Below are 15,184 nucleotides of genomic sequence, written 5' to 3' on the forward strand. Positions count from 1 at the left end.
AAACCAGATTTCTCTGACACACCTAAGTCAAAAGAACAGCCCAAGAATTTATGGGTCACATCTCTAGAAACCATACAGCACATACAGCAGACTGCCTCATACCCCCTTATCACCTCATGGTGCAAGCAAATGGACAGGCAGCTCCGGGCAGGCGGCCACTACTGCTCTGAATCTTCCCACCTATCAGGCTAGAGTGAGGCATTAGAACAGCAGGGAAGGAGACAGAAGGCCTCAGCCACGGACTCCCAGAAATCTCACAATTCTAATCTCACATCAGGTACTAGCTATAGCCACAGACAGCTAGCTGTGACAGAGAATCTTAACAGCAGGATGGACCAGACAGCTCCAGTTCTACACACAATTCTATTTTATTATGGTAAAGGTGAAAATGTCACCTTCTCCACAACAGCAACCAGTAAAATTTATCCCAAAAATAACTCGGTACAAAACAGGTCTGTTTCAGAATTAAAAAAAAAGAAAAGGAAAAAAAAAAAAGCCTTTACATGAGTTTTTAGATCCTATTTTAAAACAGGAGGAAAAAAAAAAAAGAAACAAAAAACAAATCCACCATTGTCTGCACAGTCCAGTTGCCAACCCTCCCTCTAGGGATCACGACGAGGCTTCTGAGTCCTGTTACTTGTGTGGATTTGCTCGGCTGTTTAACTGGTGTCCATCTGAAAGAGAGGGAGAAGGTTCATTAAGGAAGTCCTTGTTCCTACTGGCTTCAAGAGGTCACCACAGGCATCACTCAGCCCCACCCAGTCTTTTCTAAGCCCTAGGACTCACCCTTGCATTATAAGCATCCAGCTGTGCATCCAGCTCCTCTGCAGAAAGTTGCTGCTTTGAGTTCCTGCCGGTACCTCTACCTCTTCCCCGGCTGCCTCCGCGGGTCCCTCTTCGGGTACCACCACCACCGAAACTCCCAGAGCCACGGTTTCTTGTCATGCCACCTCTGTTTATGCTAACAACGGAAAACAGAACTCTGAGATCTGGAAAGGCCTTGTGGGTGGCGTTATCACAAACCGCAGACCTTTCCCCATCCCCAAAGGCCCCAGAACTTACCTCTGTGGAGGTCTTCTTTGCGTATCAATTTGTGATGTGACGAGCTGGATGTTCATGGGACGGCCTATGGTAAAGAATACAAGAAGTCTCATTCCAGAGGCTCTGAAGTTGACCCAGAGGGCACCACACCCTGGTCTCCATGCAAGCTCTGGAAAGGGCCTGTGTGTGTCTCCAATGCCCCCAAGGTATATGGCCTGGAGAGCCTGGTGGGAAAATAAATTGGCAATAATAAACCCCACCAACACCTCCTCACTCCTTCTCAGTTCAGGCTAAGAGGGCTGTTTGGTCAGGTGTCCAGGGTGCTCATGGGTGGACAGGTGTGGGTGACCTGACGGAAGAAGAACAGGTACCTTTGTCTTTACGACTACAGCCCCGCACTCAGGTTGTACTATGGCGGTTCTGAGAAGGCTTCACAGAAGTGAATCTTCCGGAAGGAGCTGAAGGAGGGGAGGGATGTAGCTTGCTGGATGGGGGTTCACAAGAGGTTGGTCCAGATGTGTGGGGCAGCATGAGAAGTGGCAGAATGGAAGAGAGAGACAAAGGGGCAAATGCAAAGTGTCCTCAGCCACAGGGGCAGCCCATATTCCTACAGGGAGGGGTGCCAGCCCCAAACTCCATAAGCCCCACAGGCATCCTGGGCCCAGTCCCACACTCACCATCCAAAGGGACACCATTGTACTGTTTCATAGCCTTCAGGGCATCTGCCTTCCGTTCAAAGTGCACATCTGCTGTCCCTAAACTTCGTCCAGAGCGATCGTAGTGCACAGCTGCTTTCTTCAACGTTCCAAACTCCGCAAAGAGTTCCTGGGAAGTGGAAAGGGCGACAATCAGCAAAGCAGTCAAGTTTTTTCCTTCTAGTGGCTCAGTAAGTAAGTTGCTGTATGTGTGCTTTGGAGGTACTCTACTGACAGCCACCCAGGAAGGGGGCAGGGCAGTGGCAGTTAAGAGGTGAGGGACAGGGCTGCCGGAGAGAGGACAACTGTCACCAGCACCTGGGTTCCTGTCCACTTTGGGACTGTGTAACTGCACCATGATGCCGGTGAAGGAAGCACAAGCCCTGACACAGAGCAAAAGATGAAGAACTATCTCTCTTAGCAAGTGTACTCACAACGTGATCAACAGCTGTTTCACCTACAGCAGAAGCCAAGAGTAAAATGAAGGGAAGTTGTTCATAGAGCAGACAGCTCAAAGAAGGGCCCACTGATTTGGGGAGCTGTGACCCCAGCCCCTCCCCCAAAGGCAGATTCTGGCTCACCTTTCCCTCTCCTCCTACTCAAGCCTGCTGCAAAGTCTGAAGTCAAACACGCCATGGAAACTGCCCTGACCTCAGGCAGGCTGGGAGTTGGAGAGGGAACCCAGAGTGTGGGGCTACTTCGGCTGCAGGCACACAGCGGGAAGTGGAGTTCACCAAAAGCGGTTTCCAGTGGATGCCAGAAACCACCTTAAAAAAAGTGTTGAGACACTGTGAGTGCTCACTGGCCTTGTTCTATCCTCCCATGGCAAAGCCAAATGGCTGGGCCCTAAGAAATGGAACCCAGAAAGGCCACCGACCAAGCCATCTCCAAAACTAATTCCCAAAGAAAGTTGCTTCATAGCTCTAAATACCCTGAAGGTCCAGTCAAAAAAAAAAGGAAAGAAAGAAAAATAGAAAGAGACTTCAATCAAAGGTATGAGGACCATGCCCCTGACACGACCTCGGAAAGGTCACTAGTTAAGATACGAGGCTTCAGGCTGTAAAACAGACAGCCATCATTCACCCCTGAGCTGTCAGATATCTGGGCGAGAGACCTTCCTTTTCCAATCAGCTCACTACAAGAGGCACAAGATCTGAGAAGCAAGCACCCTCGGTCATACAGGGACAGAACTTGTGACCAGTCTGTGCCCGTTAGAAATCCTGGCAGACGGCAGGTGCTCATGGCGGTCAGCAGACCAGGCACCTTCGGGGGCGCACCAGGCTACCTTCCAGCAGCCTGACTTATTAGTCGCATTCACAACTAGGAGATACTTTTTCTGAGGTCAAGCCACTCGGCGACACTGGCTGGCCCTTGGGCAGCACAGGTTCCAACCAGAAGGGGTTCTGGGCCGCACATCCGTGTGGGGTGAGGACCCCCGAGTCTCCTACCTGAATATCAGCGTCTGACACTCCGAAGTCAAGGTTTGACACCAGCAGCTTCCCACCTGTCTCCACGCCGGCTCCACCCCCGAAGCCGCTGTCGAAGAGGTCGTGCTGCCATTTGTCTGGAAGTTGTTTCGGCTGGAGGAAGACGGTAAGGACGGAGAGGTTCGTGAGCCTCGCCCCGGGCGCCCTCAATACCTCACCGACACCCTTTCACGTCGGCCCGCAGCCAGGGGCGCCGAGCCCAAAGAGCACCCCAAGCCCGCCGCTCGGGGCGGCCGCCGCCACGAGGCCGGACCACGACCGGACAAAGCGTCCCGGAAGACCCCGGCCCCCGGCCGGGCCTCACCGCGCGGCCTCGCCCCCGCCCACCCCTCCGCCACGGTTCCCGCGGGCCTCGCAGGACGCTCCCTGGGCTCCGCACGGCCGGGAGCCCGCCCCTGCCGGCGTCGCACGTCCCCGCACTCACCCTGCTGTAGGGTGCCGGCCGGTTCCTGCCGCCGCCGCCTGCGGCGCCGCGAGAGATGGCGGGCCGGTTCCTCATAGGCCCGCCGCCTCGATTCACCCGCGCGGCGGCCTGCACCGCACCGCCGCGGCCGCCCTGGGAACCGGCCCTGCCGCGACCCCGGCCTCCGCCGCGGCCGCCTCGCTGGCTCCGGTTCAGCTTAATGATGTCGTCCAAAGACATATCCATTTTGTCGGCCATGGCGGGCGCGGAATCGGGCCTCGGATCGAGCCCGCGCGTCAGCACGCTGCGGCGTCACTTCCTGCGCCTCCCCCGGCGTTCCGGCGCCGCTGCCCTGAAGCCGCCACTGATTGGTCCCTCTGCGCGCGGAGCGGGCGGGCGCGTGCGTACTGCTCCCGGAGGCGGCGGGCGCTGTTTCTGAGCAGCCAGACGCGGCACGGTCGTTTTTATACCTTCCCGCGCGGCAGCAACGGAAGGGCGGGGCGCCTCGTGATTAGGTGGAGAAGGTGCGAGGGCGCGGAGTGGGCGGGGCCGGGGCTCCCCTCCCTCGGAGGCCGGAAGACTCGGGGTTGCCTCGGCGTCGCGTTCGGTCCGCGGGTTGTGCCCCTTAGGTGCGGCCCTGGCGGTAGGGGCTGGGCTGAGGGTCTGCTTTTGGTTTTGTTTGCTCGAAGGCGTAGTTTCTTAACGAGCTGTAGTTTAGCAAGTTAGTGACTGTCACTCTCCCCTTCTCAGATTGAAAAGCAAAGCACTGATGGTTAATGAAAACTAAAATGTTTGTCGTGGGTGCAGAGGTTTTTGTTGTTGTTGTTCTTGGGGGCGCGGGGCTGACCTTGACTCAATCAGATCCCTCTGCTTCTGCGGTCCGAGGGACGGGATTAAAGGCGTGCGTCACCTCGCCCCACTACGTGTGTTCAGATCTCTAAAGACACCCTTATACATGACAAAACAAAACTTGGAAGCGGGCTCCTTTGAAGCGCCTGGTACTTGTCACAGCTCCCCGACTGAAATGCTCGAGTGCTGTGGTACTACAGACTAATTTAGCCAGGTAATCCTCTTCCCTCAGGTCACCATCTCTGCTGCCATGAAGGTGAAAATTAAGTGCTGGAATGGTGTAGCCACTTGGCTCTGGGTAGCCAATGATGAGAACTGTGGCATCTGCAGGATGGCGTTTAATGGCTGTTGTCCAGACTGTAAGTCTCCCTCTGTGCTCTCAGAACCTGGGCATGCTCCACCAGCCTTAAAAACCCTGGGTTTCCCACCACTAGGGAGGCAGAGGCAGGAGGATCTCTGAGATTGGGTTCAGCCTGTAAGTTCTAGGGCAGCCAGGGCTACACAGAAATCCTGTATCGAAAAACTAAGCAAACCAAAACCGTGGGTTTTAGTTTCCATTTCCTGAAGGAAAGTTGACAGAAAATAAGCAGAATAATACTTCAACCCACTTTTTGTTTTTTTTCAAGACAGGGTTTCTCTTGTGGCTTTTGGATCCTGTCCTGGAACTCACTTTGTAGACAAAACTGGCCTTGAACTCACAGATCCACCTGGCTCTGCCTCCCAAGTGCTGGGATTAAAGGCGTTCGCACCACCGCCCGGCTTCAACCTACTTTTGTATAAAGACCTTATCCAGCATGGTGGCAGATACCTGTAATATCAGCATTTGGAAGCAGAAACAGGTGGATCTCTGAGTTGGAGGCTACATAGGGGACTCTGTTGCAAAAACAGAGAGAAAAACAAACAAACGAAAACACTTGTTTTTGTCAGGGCATGGTAGCAACAGACCTCAGACCCATAACAACAGCACTTGGGAGACTGAGGCAAGGGGATCTTGAGTTTGAAGTCAGCCTGGGCTACATAGTGATAATCTGTCATTCCCTTAACTACTCAAGATAGTGCTTTCAGTTTGGATTTTCTCAAAATAAAGCAGAACAAATTAGGATACCCCTGCCCAGCACATTGAGCTCAGACAATGGTTACCATATTGTCATGTTGGCTGGGCTTTTGTGCTTAAGTATTGTAAACTTTAGATAGATGCTTATAAACTATGAGCACTCTTTAGCCATGTGTCTTACAAGCTGTTCTAGCATCCTTGTTGAAACATCTGCCCCCAAATGTCTTTTTCTTTTTTTTTCCCTTTCCTTGAGACAGGGTTTCTCTGTGTAGCTTTGGAGCTTGTCCTGGAACTCAGTAGACTAGGCTGTCTGTGAACTCACAGAGATCCGCCTAGCTCTGCCTCCCAAGTGCTGGGATTAAAGGCGTGTGCCACCCACTGCCTGGCTCCCAAATATTTTAGTATTGGGATTTGAGATATTCCCAACATCTCAATATTCTTGGTCTTTCAGCTCTTTGATCTAAATAGCTTCTTTTTAACTCTTTTTTTGTTTTCAAGGCATTTGAATTTTATTATCTTAATGTGTTTTGCAGAATGCAAACAGTCTTACACTTTTTTTTAATTGTTCCTATGTCCCCAGTGTGTTATATGAAGTAGGAATGTTTGATTACATTGAAATGAAAGCAGATTCTATTTTATCTCTTTATTTATTTGTTTTGAGACAGGATCTCATTATGTAACCCTGGCTAGCCTGAAACTCACTATGTAGACCAGTCTAGTCTCAAGGTCAAAGAGATCTGCCTGCCTCTGCCTCCAGAGCGCTGGGATTAAAGCATGTACCTCCAGGCTCACCCAACATGAGTTAATCAGCCAAGAGTTAATCATCTTGATGTAATCAAAGAATTGTGAGTTGTCTTTTTTTTACCCCCCAAGACAAGATTTCTGTGTGTAGCCCTGGCTGTCCTGGAATTTGCTCTGTAGACCAGGCTGGCCTCAAACTCACCAAGATCCGCCTGTCTCTGCCCCACAAGTGTTGGGATTAAAGTCGTGCACCACCATTGCCCATTGAGTTGTGAGTTTCTTAGGATGTCGTTGATTTTTCTAATTTAAGTTTTATCTATAGCATTTGTGATTAGTAACCAAGCACACAGTTCTAGCTTTTATTTTAAGCAGAACCAATGTAGATTGGTTTTTGTTTTGTTTTTTTGTTTTTTTTTTGAGACAGGGTTTCTTTATGTAGCCTAGGCTGTCCTGGAGATATCTCTGTAGACCAGGCTGGACTCAAACTCACAGAGATCTGCCTGCCTTTGCTTCTGAGTGCTGGGATTAAAGGCATACGCTACCACTGCTTGTCACAAATGTAGATTTATTAAGAAAAATGAGAAGGAACTCCCAGGAGTGTGAAGGGTTATGGGGAGGAATACTCTTTTAAAATCAATCGATCCATTTCTTATTTGATGGTCCTGGGGATTGAACACGGGGCCTTTCATGTGCTATTCAAGCTCTACTACTGAGCTGTATTCCCAGCCCGTTTTATGTTTTGTTTTGAGACAGGTTTTACTGAGTTGACCAGGATTGTCTCAGACTCACTCTGTCTTGAACTTTGAGTTCTCCTTCCTTGACTTCCAGAAGAGCTAGAGTTACAGGCTAGCCCAACTGTTCAGTTCTTCAAAATCACTGCTTAAGGCATCCTCAAGGATGCTACTGTTATGTCATAGAAGCTGCTCCTGTGGGGATCAGACATAGTGCCTTCACTAATCTGCTGGGCTCAAGACTCCTCACCTGGGCTTACAAACTTCTCCCCTCTGAAGTCTATAAATGTGAGAAATGTTTCCTTTGTTTTGCTGATTGCTGTTAGGTTTTCTGTCCCAGCTCTCTGTGCTGCAAGTGGCTATTGTTACTAAAGGACCCAGATGACCTGGAGTGTGGTATCTCTAACCAAGCCTGGAAGGGTCTTTATTTAGCAGAGCTATAAAGAGGAGAGGACTTCATAACATTAGACTGTTAACTTTGTAAAAACTTTGAGGAAGTTTTATAGCAAGTCCCACCTTCAGGCAAAGGGTGGACATGGAATCTGTAGATTGAAGGTAGTTCCACTGGCCCCAGAGCTGCCCATTCTTACCTAAGCATAAGTGACCCACACACACGGAACACAGCTTGGATTACCCAGCTAGATCTGTGACAAAGGGATGATCAGAAAGCATCTTAGATAGCTAGGCACTTAGTGTCCATACGTATGAAGTAGTCTCAGGCTTTCTTAAAACAGGGCCTGTTAGCTATGCAGAGTGGGAGACTTAGTTCCACTTGTGGACTGTTTAAATGAGAAGGGGTTGACTTTAATGTGCCAAGTGTTTGACAGGCCCACTGTGTTTTCTGGATAGATTCTATAAAGCACCAGGTTTCTCATGGATTAAACTCCTGTGGAAATTAAGTTACCAAGGCCTGTAATAAATCTGTTTCAGGTCCCAGGGGGCTTTAAGGTAAAGCAGTCTTGCAATGAGGTGTTTTAATTAAAAAAATAATTTCATCAAGGCACTAACAAATCCTTGAGTGAATCATCCTCAGTGCACTAGCATGCTCATCAAGTACTCCGGCTTGCTGCCTGTAGGGACATCTTGAGAACAAGGCAGCACCTTCCTCCGAATGACTACCCACAAATGAGCCAGCCCAGTGATCCTTGTTGGTGATCTAGTTGGGTCCAAGTCTAATTGGAAAGGAGTGATTTCAAGCAGAGTTCTGCTGAGTTAGGAGCCAGCAGTGGTGCACATACCTTTAATCCCAGCACTCTGGAGGCAGAAGCAGGCAAGTCAGAGTGAGTTCCAGGACAGCCTGGGCTACACAGAGAAACCCTCTATTGAAAAACAAAACAAAGAAGAAAGAAAGAAAGAGAGAGAGAGAGAGAAAGAAAGGCTCAGTAACGCTGACAGTGTGACAGACGTAGGGCTGGTACCCCAGGATAGATTGGGTGCTGTGAGGCTTAGCTCTTTGGACTCAGGCTGATACCAATGTGGGACAGGACCTAAAGGTGTCCCTGTGCTCTACCATCTTCAGTTTGCTTGTTTTTGAACAGGGTCTCATGTTTCTTGTATCTTAGGTTGGCTTCAGAATCCTTATGTAGCGAGTATGGCTTTGAATTCCTGAACCTCCTGCTTCCATCTCACAAGTGCTAAGTGCTGGGATCATCCGGGTATACAAAGCTGGGGGTAGGATGCAGGGCTTTGTGCATGCCAGGCAACCATTCTACCAGCTGAGCTGCATTCCCAGTCTCCCCTTTGGTTTGTTTTAAAATCTTACTTAAAAGAAGACTTATCTATTTGTATTGTATGTGTATGGGTGTCTGCCTGAGTGTCCATCTGTACCACATGCGTGAGTGTCTGTGGAGACCAGAAGAGGGTGTTGACCTCCCTGGCACTGGGGTTACAGATTGCTGTGAGCTGCCATGTGGAAGCTGGGAACTGGATCTGGGGTCCTCTGCAAGATCAGCAAGTGCTCTAACTGCTGGGCCATCTGTATAGCCCCTGATTAATTTGATCATGGTATGAACTTTGTCCATCTCTGATTGGGCTTTCTCCATGGAAGAAGCATTTCCAGGCTTGCAGAGTGGGTGCTTGCAGCCTGTGTCCCTGGCTTTGAATGGAGGTAGGAGAGTTGAGGATTCAGGTGAGATAACACATACTGATACCAAGTCCCATCAGTAGCTATCCCAGGAACACCAGGTCCCTAAGGCCCTTGTAGTGCAGTAGATCTCTGGTGTCCATGGAAAGAGCTTTCCAGGTTCTAGGAGGCTTTTACTGAAGACAAAGAGTTACCTACTCAGGTTGTGAATCTTTGGCACCTTGACCATTTCAATGTTACCTTCTGGGTGTGACAGGTCAGTTTTCCACAGAAGGGTGTTAGAGAGGCACTGGAAACTAGTGGACCAGGCCAGACCTCCCCGCTCTGAGAAGGCTTCCCTTGGTAATGAGGGAGTCTCTGTAGATCTTTTATGCAGTGGGCCATACCTGGGGATGATTTGGGTCACACTCCTCCTTTTTATCTCCTCTGATATAGGAGGCGTGAGAGGCTCTGCCTGTGGGCTAGAGCAGTTACCAGTGTCCTGGAGGTGCCTGCTTGGCTTATCACATGCTCTTGTGTGTCTTGTCCGGTTCCTCTTCCTAACATCTTCCCTCTGGCCCCCCTGCAGGTAAGGTGCCTGGCGATGACTGCCCCCTGGTGTGGGGCCAATGCTCCCACTGCTTCCACATGCACTGCATCCTCAAATGGCTGAACGCGCAGCAAGTGCAGCAGCACTGCCCCATGTGTCGCCAAGAGTGGAAGTTCAAAGAGTGAGTGAGGCCGGTGCTGTGCCCAGTGCCTCTCCCAGCCCCATGCCAGGCTCAGCCCCTTCCCTTCACCAGATATGGCGTCCTGAGACCCCCTCACAGACCTTGTTCTGTACTGGGGACAAGGATGTGTTCCTTTTGGTTGAAATAAGGTTCACTTGTTTTTTGTTTTTTCCCATCACATCATTGACACTTTATTCAATAAGTAAAACTCATTAAAGTTCTGAGCCTTGCTGGAGGCCTCTGTTGCCTGTTTTCTTGACATATTGATACAGCTGCAGCATGTTTTGGTATGAAAACCCTTATGAATAAACATCTTGATGAAATAACTGCCAAGGCCTCCATGATAACATGAGTCACAACTCAGAAACAGGAAAAGTAGAAGAGACAAGGCAGCGCCAAGCTGAGCAAAGACCTTAGGGTGTATTTGTGCCAAAAGGACTGGCGGGGGGAACATAGCCCATCAGCTGCCCTAACCTGGCGGAAGCCCCAGGATCTCTCTCGATCCCCAGCCCTAGCTGAGCAAAGCTGGCAACCACCCTTCAGGAGCCATTTTGGTTGGAGGAAGAGACAGCTAAGCAGGTGCTGGCCATGCCCAGATGATCTTCGGGGAATACTGCAGCAAGCTGTTCAGAGTCCCTTGCCTTTTCCTCAGACTGAGGGCCAGATCTGGTGTAGGATGTGGGTCCTCTGGTGTCTTAGGGAAGGACAGCCCTTTGGACACTCCTTTATTCCCTACAGCTGGGGATTATCAGCCATTAGGGGAACAATAGCCCAGCCTCAGGGTGCCTGGAAGCTTCTGGGTGGAAACCAATTTAGGCTGGGAGTCCTGGTCAGTTCGTCACCTTGTCCTCACAGACTCGGTGACCATTGCCAGTCCTGGTCAGTTTATCACCTTGTCCTCACAGACTCAGTGACCATTGCCAGTGTGAACATGTTTGCATACCACATGTGCCCTACACCCTGGAGAGTAGACCAGCAGGGGCAGGGCTCAAGGCCATCTGTATCATCTACATGTGTGTTGGCTGAGACTTGCTGTCCACTCTGTATGGTGCCCTTGAGGTACTCCTACATGAAACATCTATGCTTCTGAGAGACTATAACTCCATATAGATAGCACTCCGTTATATATAGCATTCTGGTGCTGGAACTGGCACCAGCTATCAGGAGTAGAGATGGAGTGTAACTCAGCCTGCGGATACCCAGAGCTGAGAGGAAGCCAAGATTTGTGGATTTGGAGCTCCTTGGGCTGACAGGTCTGGTCCATCTTAGCTTGTTTTTTCCATCCCCAGTCTGCTCACTCTCTTGGAGTGCCTGCCCTCTGTGCTTTTCCTAGGAACCTTCTGTGGGGAATTCATCATTTTGGGTCATCTAAAGCATCTTCCTGTTCACGAGGTTTTTATCTTCCCAGGCTCACCTCAGTTCCCTCCACGGCTACAAGGCTTCACTCTGGGTTCCTCAGCACCTAGGTCTTTGTGCTCTCTTATCTCAGGGTTTCAGTTAGTCCTGTCCTCAGGGTCAGCTCTACCCGTATCCCATCCTCAGTCTCTCTAGAGGTTAGAAAACCATAAACCTTGGGCATGTACCTCCTGCATCTGGGGTCCCTGACTCCTGCCTTTTTTCTTCTCCATTATTCTTCTACCTGTTTGCTCCAAAAAGGTCAGGACACCTGATAGAATCCAATTACTACAGCTTGTGCACCCAGGCAGGAACAGAAGGTCCTGTGGGAAGCTCATGCCATAGGCTTTCTCCATGCCCTCTTCTTTAATGCGCCTGTACCCGCCTGCCTGGCCAGGGACTCTGTCCTACTAATGTTCTGGCCCCTGCACACAACACAACACATGTCTCTTACACATTTCCATCCTGTGTCCAGTATTTGAACCACTCTTCGCTAAGTACAGGCAGAGAAGTCCTAGCCACAACCCCCTGGGGCAGAGTGGGCAGGACCTGGGGTCTGGAGTTGTTTGCTCAGGTCTTTCTGAAGGTTGGAACCTGAGTTTGATACTTTTCCTGCTCATAAAGGACAAGTCCGGTAGCAGAACCTTCCACCATAAGCACAAAACAAAGGAGTCCAGCCTGGCACTTGTGAAGATGACACAGGAGTCACTTTCCCCAAGTTCAAGGCCAGTCTGGGTCACAGAGTGAGACCCTGTTGTTGAGACTGGCACATGACCTATGCTGTGCTGGCTAGTTTAATGTTGACATAAGCTAGAGTCATCCGAGAGGAGGGAACCTCAATTGAGAAAATGCCTCCATAAGATCAAGCTGTGGGCAGGCCTGTAGGCCATTTTCTTTCTTTCTTTTTAATTATAATTTCTGTTTTATGTGTTTATATGTTTTGCCTGCAAGCATGTCTCTGCATCACATGGATTTCCCCAATGCCTGCAGAGGCCAGAAGACATATCCTGGAACTGGAATTACAGACAGTTGTGAGCTGCCATGTGGGTGCTGGGGAATTGAACTCAGGTCCTTTGGAAGAGCAGCCAGTGCTTTTTAACCACTGAGTCATCTCTCCAGCCTGGAAATTTACCTTTTTTTTTTTTTTTTTGAGCCAGGATTTCTCTGTATAACAGCCCTAGCTTCCTGGAATGTGCTTTGTAGATGGGCCTCACACTCACAGAGATCCGCCTGCCTCTGCCTCCCAAGTGCTGGGATTTAAGGCATGGGCCACCATACCCAGTGAAAATTTTCTGAATTAATGATTGATCAGGGAGGGCCCAGCCCATCGTGGGTGGTCCTGGGTTCTGTAAGAAAGCAGGCTGAGGAAGCCATGAGAAGCCAGTCAGTAAGCAGCACTCCTCCATGGCCTGTGCATCAGCTCCTGCTTCCAGGTTCCCTGTTTGAGATCCTGCCTTGGCTTATCACAGGAGACTGTGACTGGGCATATGTAAACCAAATGAAACCCTTTCCTCCTGAAGTTGCTTTTAATTATGATGTTTCATCACAGCGGTAGTCAGTAATCCTCAGACAGCCCCGCATCCCACCCTCGGACGTTGATACTTCTGGCCAATAAGTCTTGGACCTAAGAGGGCAGTTCAACTTCGGGCAGGGAGAGATTGGCCCTCTGCCCACCCGTGACATGAGTATTCAGGCCTGGCGAGGTGTGAGAGATCCGGCGGATCCTCCGTGCTCGGCCTGTGCTCCACTGCCGCTCTTCCCTGTTGCTCCCCCCACCCCGCCTCCGTCCCCGCCCCTACTGCAGATATAAAGCCCAGCCTGGTTCACAGACTTCAGCCACATTCCCCTGACCCTGCCACACAGCTCCATGGCCCAGTGTGGGACGCTGGTGGCCGCAGCCCTGGCGCTGCTCTTGCCGCTCCTGCCGCCAGCCCTTGCGTGGTACAAGCCTGCGGCGGGACCCCACCACTACTCGGTGGGCCGCGCCGCGGGGCTACTGTCCAGCTTCCACAGGTTCCCGTCCACGCGACGCTCCGAGTCCTCAGCACTCCCCGTCGGAACAGGACCCCTGCGCTTGGAGATGCGCTCCAGCCTAAGGAGCCTTGTGAGTGCAAGCCGGTGGTGGGTGGCGGGAGCTGGTGGGGCAGGGGCGGGCCCTCAGCCTCCACCGCCTACCCAGGCCCTGTGTGTCAAAGAGGTGACCCCGAACCTGCAGAGCTGCCAGCGGCAATTCAACAGCCCAGGGACTTTCCAGTGTAAGGCGGACGTCGTCTTGTCGCTGCAGGAGGCTGAATGCCAACGGCCTGCACCCTGAACCCCAACCCCAACCTCGACTGGCTGTGGTGGGTGACCCCCGTGCCCAGTCTTGCTCGATGCTTGAAGCAGCGCTGGCCCTGTCATGTGGGTTGACGCCTGTGGCCCCCTAACCCTGTCACCCCCTAACCCTGTCACGCTCCGTATCAAATGGCTAAATGAATAAAGCAGCAAAGCTGTCTCTGCTGAGGGTTGCTGGTGAAGGTAAGCACAGACACTGAGACGTGCTCCTGTGAGTGGGTGATGGGCTGAGCAGGCCCCGGGGCCACCGCTGGGTTTCCCGACAGCATGCCCTTCTCTGGCCAGGCTGGGTCTTTCCCTCTTCCACAAAGCCAGAAGAGGTATAGAGGCTCCACCAACACGCCCCCACTCCACAGGTGACCCTCTACTTAATTAGCAGGCACTGAGGATAGACAGTTCCTAGCAGGTCCAGAGGAAACAACCCCCAGAGGATCCTCAGGCCCTACCATCCCATCCCTCAAAGTCTTTCAGAGTCACCCATAACAGTCCAAGTTCACAGGCTCTTTTAGGAAGCCCTGCTTTTTGGGTCCTGCCTCACCTCAGGTGACTCTCCTGCTTCTGGGATTCCTACTGCTCCCAACCCTAACCTCATCTGCCTGCCACCCTTTAAAGTCCCTCCAAAAGACCTTGAAATACTAAGCACATAGCTACTGTGTGTTCAACAAATTAGAGGACAGAAGTGAGGCATGCGGATCCAGAGCGAGGATATAACTAACCGCATAGGAGCCCTTAGACCCACCCACAAAGCTGGGTACAAGCCTGGCCTGGCCTCCTTTCAGGCCTCACAGATCCGGGCCACCCTCCCCCAAACGCCCACCGCCCTGAGGGCCAGAGGGACTATCAGGCTCAGTGACCTGCCTGGCTAGCCCCTCACACATTCTGGGTCACAAACCCAGTGGGCAGCGGACTGGAGCTCTGCCTCTGGCTGCTGCCTTTTGCCCTGCCTTCCCTCCAGCCCAAAGCAAACACTTCCAGGTGCCGACTCCAGTCCCTGAGCTCTGGTCTGAGAGGCCCTGAGCCTGCTGTTCAGGGCATCTTCTTCTCCATGATGCCCTCACCAGCCACACCTCGCTCAGAGCCATGGGTGGCACAGACACCTGCCTGTGCAGTGTTCCTCTGAGGACCAGCCCCAGTCTAGGTAGCAGCACACTCAGGTGGCTTCCTTGACCTGAGGCTGCTCAGGGATCCTAGTGTGGGCACCACCCCATTCCTAGTAGGCAGTAGGGTTGAGGTGAGGAATGCTGAGCACCACCCAGGCTGGAAGTATGTGTGCCCCTCCTCCAGATCCTGACTCTAGGTGGGAAACATTTACAAAGGCTCTCCTGTCTCAAAGGGAGGAGAGAGGGCAGGTCTACCTGCTTCTGCAGTTGAAGAGGGCGGGCATGGGATAGGAAAGCACCACCAGAATCCTTGTTTGGGAGGAGCCAGGGCTTCACCTTTCTTGTCAGCTGCTTCAGCATTGAGCCAGTCTCCCCTACAATCAACCACCAAGAGGCAGCTCTAGGAGCCTCAGCAACTGCTGGACTCCAAGTAGACCTGCTAGGGTGCCAAGATCTAGACCCTGTGGTCTACAGAAGAGCCAGGGGCATGTGCACAAGCCACCCGACTTCCTGGCCTGGATCATTCTCCCTTCCTTAAAAGAATTCTGGCTGAAGAGGGGT

General features: G+C 51.6%; 3 protein-coding genes across 6 annotated transcripts; 2 read left to right on the forward strand and 1 right to left on the reverse strand.

Moving 5' to 3' along the window:
• Positions 1-376: 376 nt before the first annotated feature.
• On the reverse strand, positions 377-4,511 carry Alyref (Aly/REF export factor). The gene is made up of 6 exons (XM_059272288.1): positions 3,648-4,511; positions 3,185-3,316; positions 1,719-1,866; positions 1,063-1,126; positions 787-961; positions 377-674 (listed from the first exon to the last, which is right to left on the reverse strand). Exons 1-6 carry the CDS (start codon positions 3,882-3,884, stop codon positions 660-662), a joined length of 771 nt encoding a protein of 256 aa, XP_059128271.1. The 5' UTR covers positions 3,885-4,511; the 3' UTR covers positions 377-659.
• Positions 3,979-9,888, forward strand: Anapc11 (anaphase promoting complex subunit 11). Of its 4 annotated transcripts, none has more exons than XM_059272290.1 (3): positions 3,979-4,150; positions 4,708-4,834; positions 9,653-9,888. In XM_059272290.1, exons 2-3 carry the CDS (start codon positions 4,726-4,728, stop codon positions 9,796-9,798), a joined length of 255 nt encoding a protein of 84 aa, XP_059128273.1. In that variant the 5' UTR covers positions 3,979-4,150; positions 4,708-4,725; the 3' UTR covers positions 9,799-9,888. The 4 variants fall into 4 exon arrangements, 3 of the variants coding, with proteins under 3 accessions (XP_059128273.1, XP_059128272.1, XP_059128274.1); XM_059272289.1 differs by having other exon boundaries at positions 4,142-4,255; XM_059272291.1 differs by lacking the exon at positions 3,979-4,150 and adding an exon at positions 4,325-4,347.
• A 3,159-nt stretch (positions 9,889-13,047) lies between these two features.
• Npb (neuropeptide B) lies at positions 13,048-13,618 on the forward strand. The gene has a single exon (XM_059269868.1). The coding sequence runs from the start codon at positions 13,057-13,059 to the stop codon at positions 13,501-13,503; it is 447 nt and encodes a 148-aa protein (XP_059125851.1). The 5' UTR covers positions 13,048-13,056; the 3' UTR covers positions 13,504-13,618.
• Positions 13,619-15,184: the final 1,566 nt, after the last annotated feature.

This window comes from Peromyscus eremicus, chromosome 8a (genome assembly GCF_949786415.1).
Source record: "Peromyscus eremicus chromosome 8a, PerEre_H2_v1, whole genome shotgun sequence".
NCBI lineage: Eukaryota > Metazoa > Chordata > Mammalia > Rodentia > Cricetidae > Peromyscus > Peromyscus eremicus.

Bases quoted from the DNA above. Each gene is read 5' to 3' on its own strand.
- Alyref (XM_059272288.1), bottom strand. From the start codon at position 3,884: ATGGCCGACAAAATGGATATGTCTTTGGACGACATCATTAAGCTGAAC. The intron at 1,867-3,184 runs GTAGGAGACTCG...TCCACTTCCCAG, and splicing joins TGTCAGACGCTGATATTCAG to GAACTCTTTGCGGAGTTTGG. The intron at 962-1,062 runs GTAAGTTCTGGG...TTCCGTTGTTAG, and splicing joins CAAAGAAGACCTCCACAGAG to CATAAACAGAGGTGGCATGA.
- Anapc11 (XM_059272290.1), top strand. From the start codon at position 4,726: ATGAAGGTGAAAATTAAGTGCTGGAATGGTGTAGCCACTTGGCTCTGG. The intron at 4,835-9,652 runs GTAAGTCTCCCT...GCCCCCCTGCAG, and splicing joins TAATGGCTGTTGTCCAGACT to GTAAGGTGCCTGGCGATGAC.
- Npb (XM_059269868.1), top strand. From the start codon at position 13,057: ATGGCCCAGTGTGGGACGCTGGTGGCCGCAGCCCTGGCGCTGCTCTTG.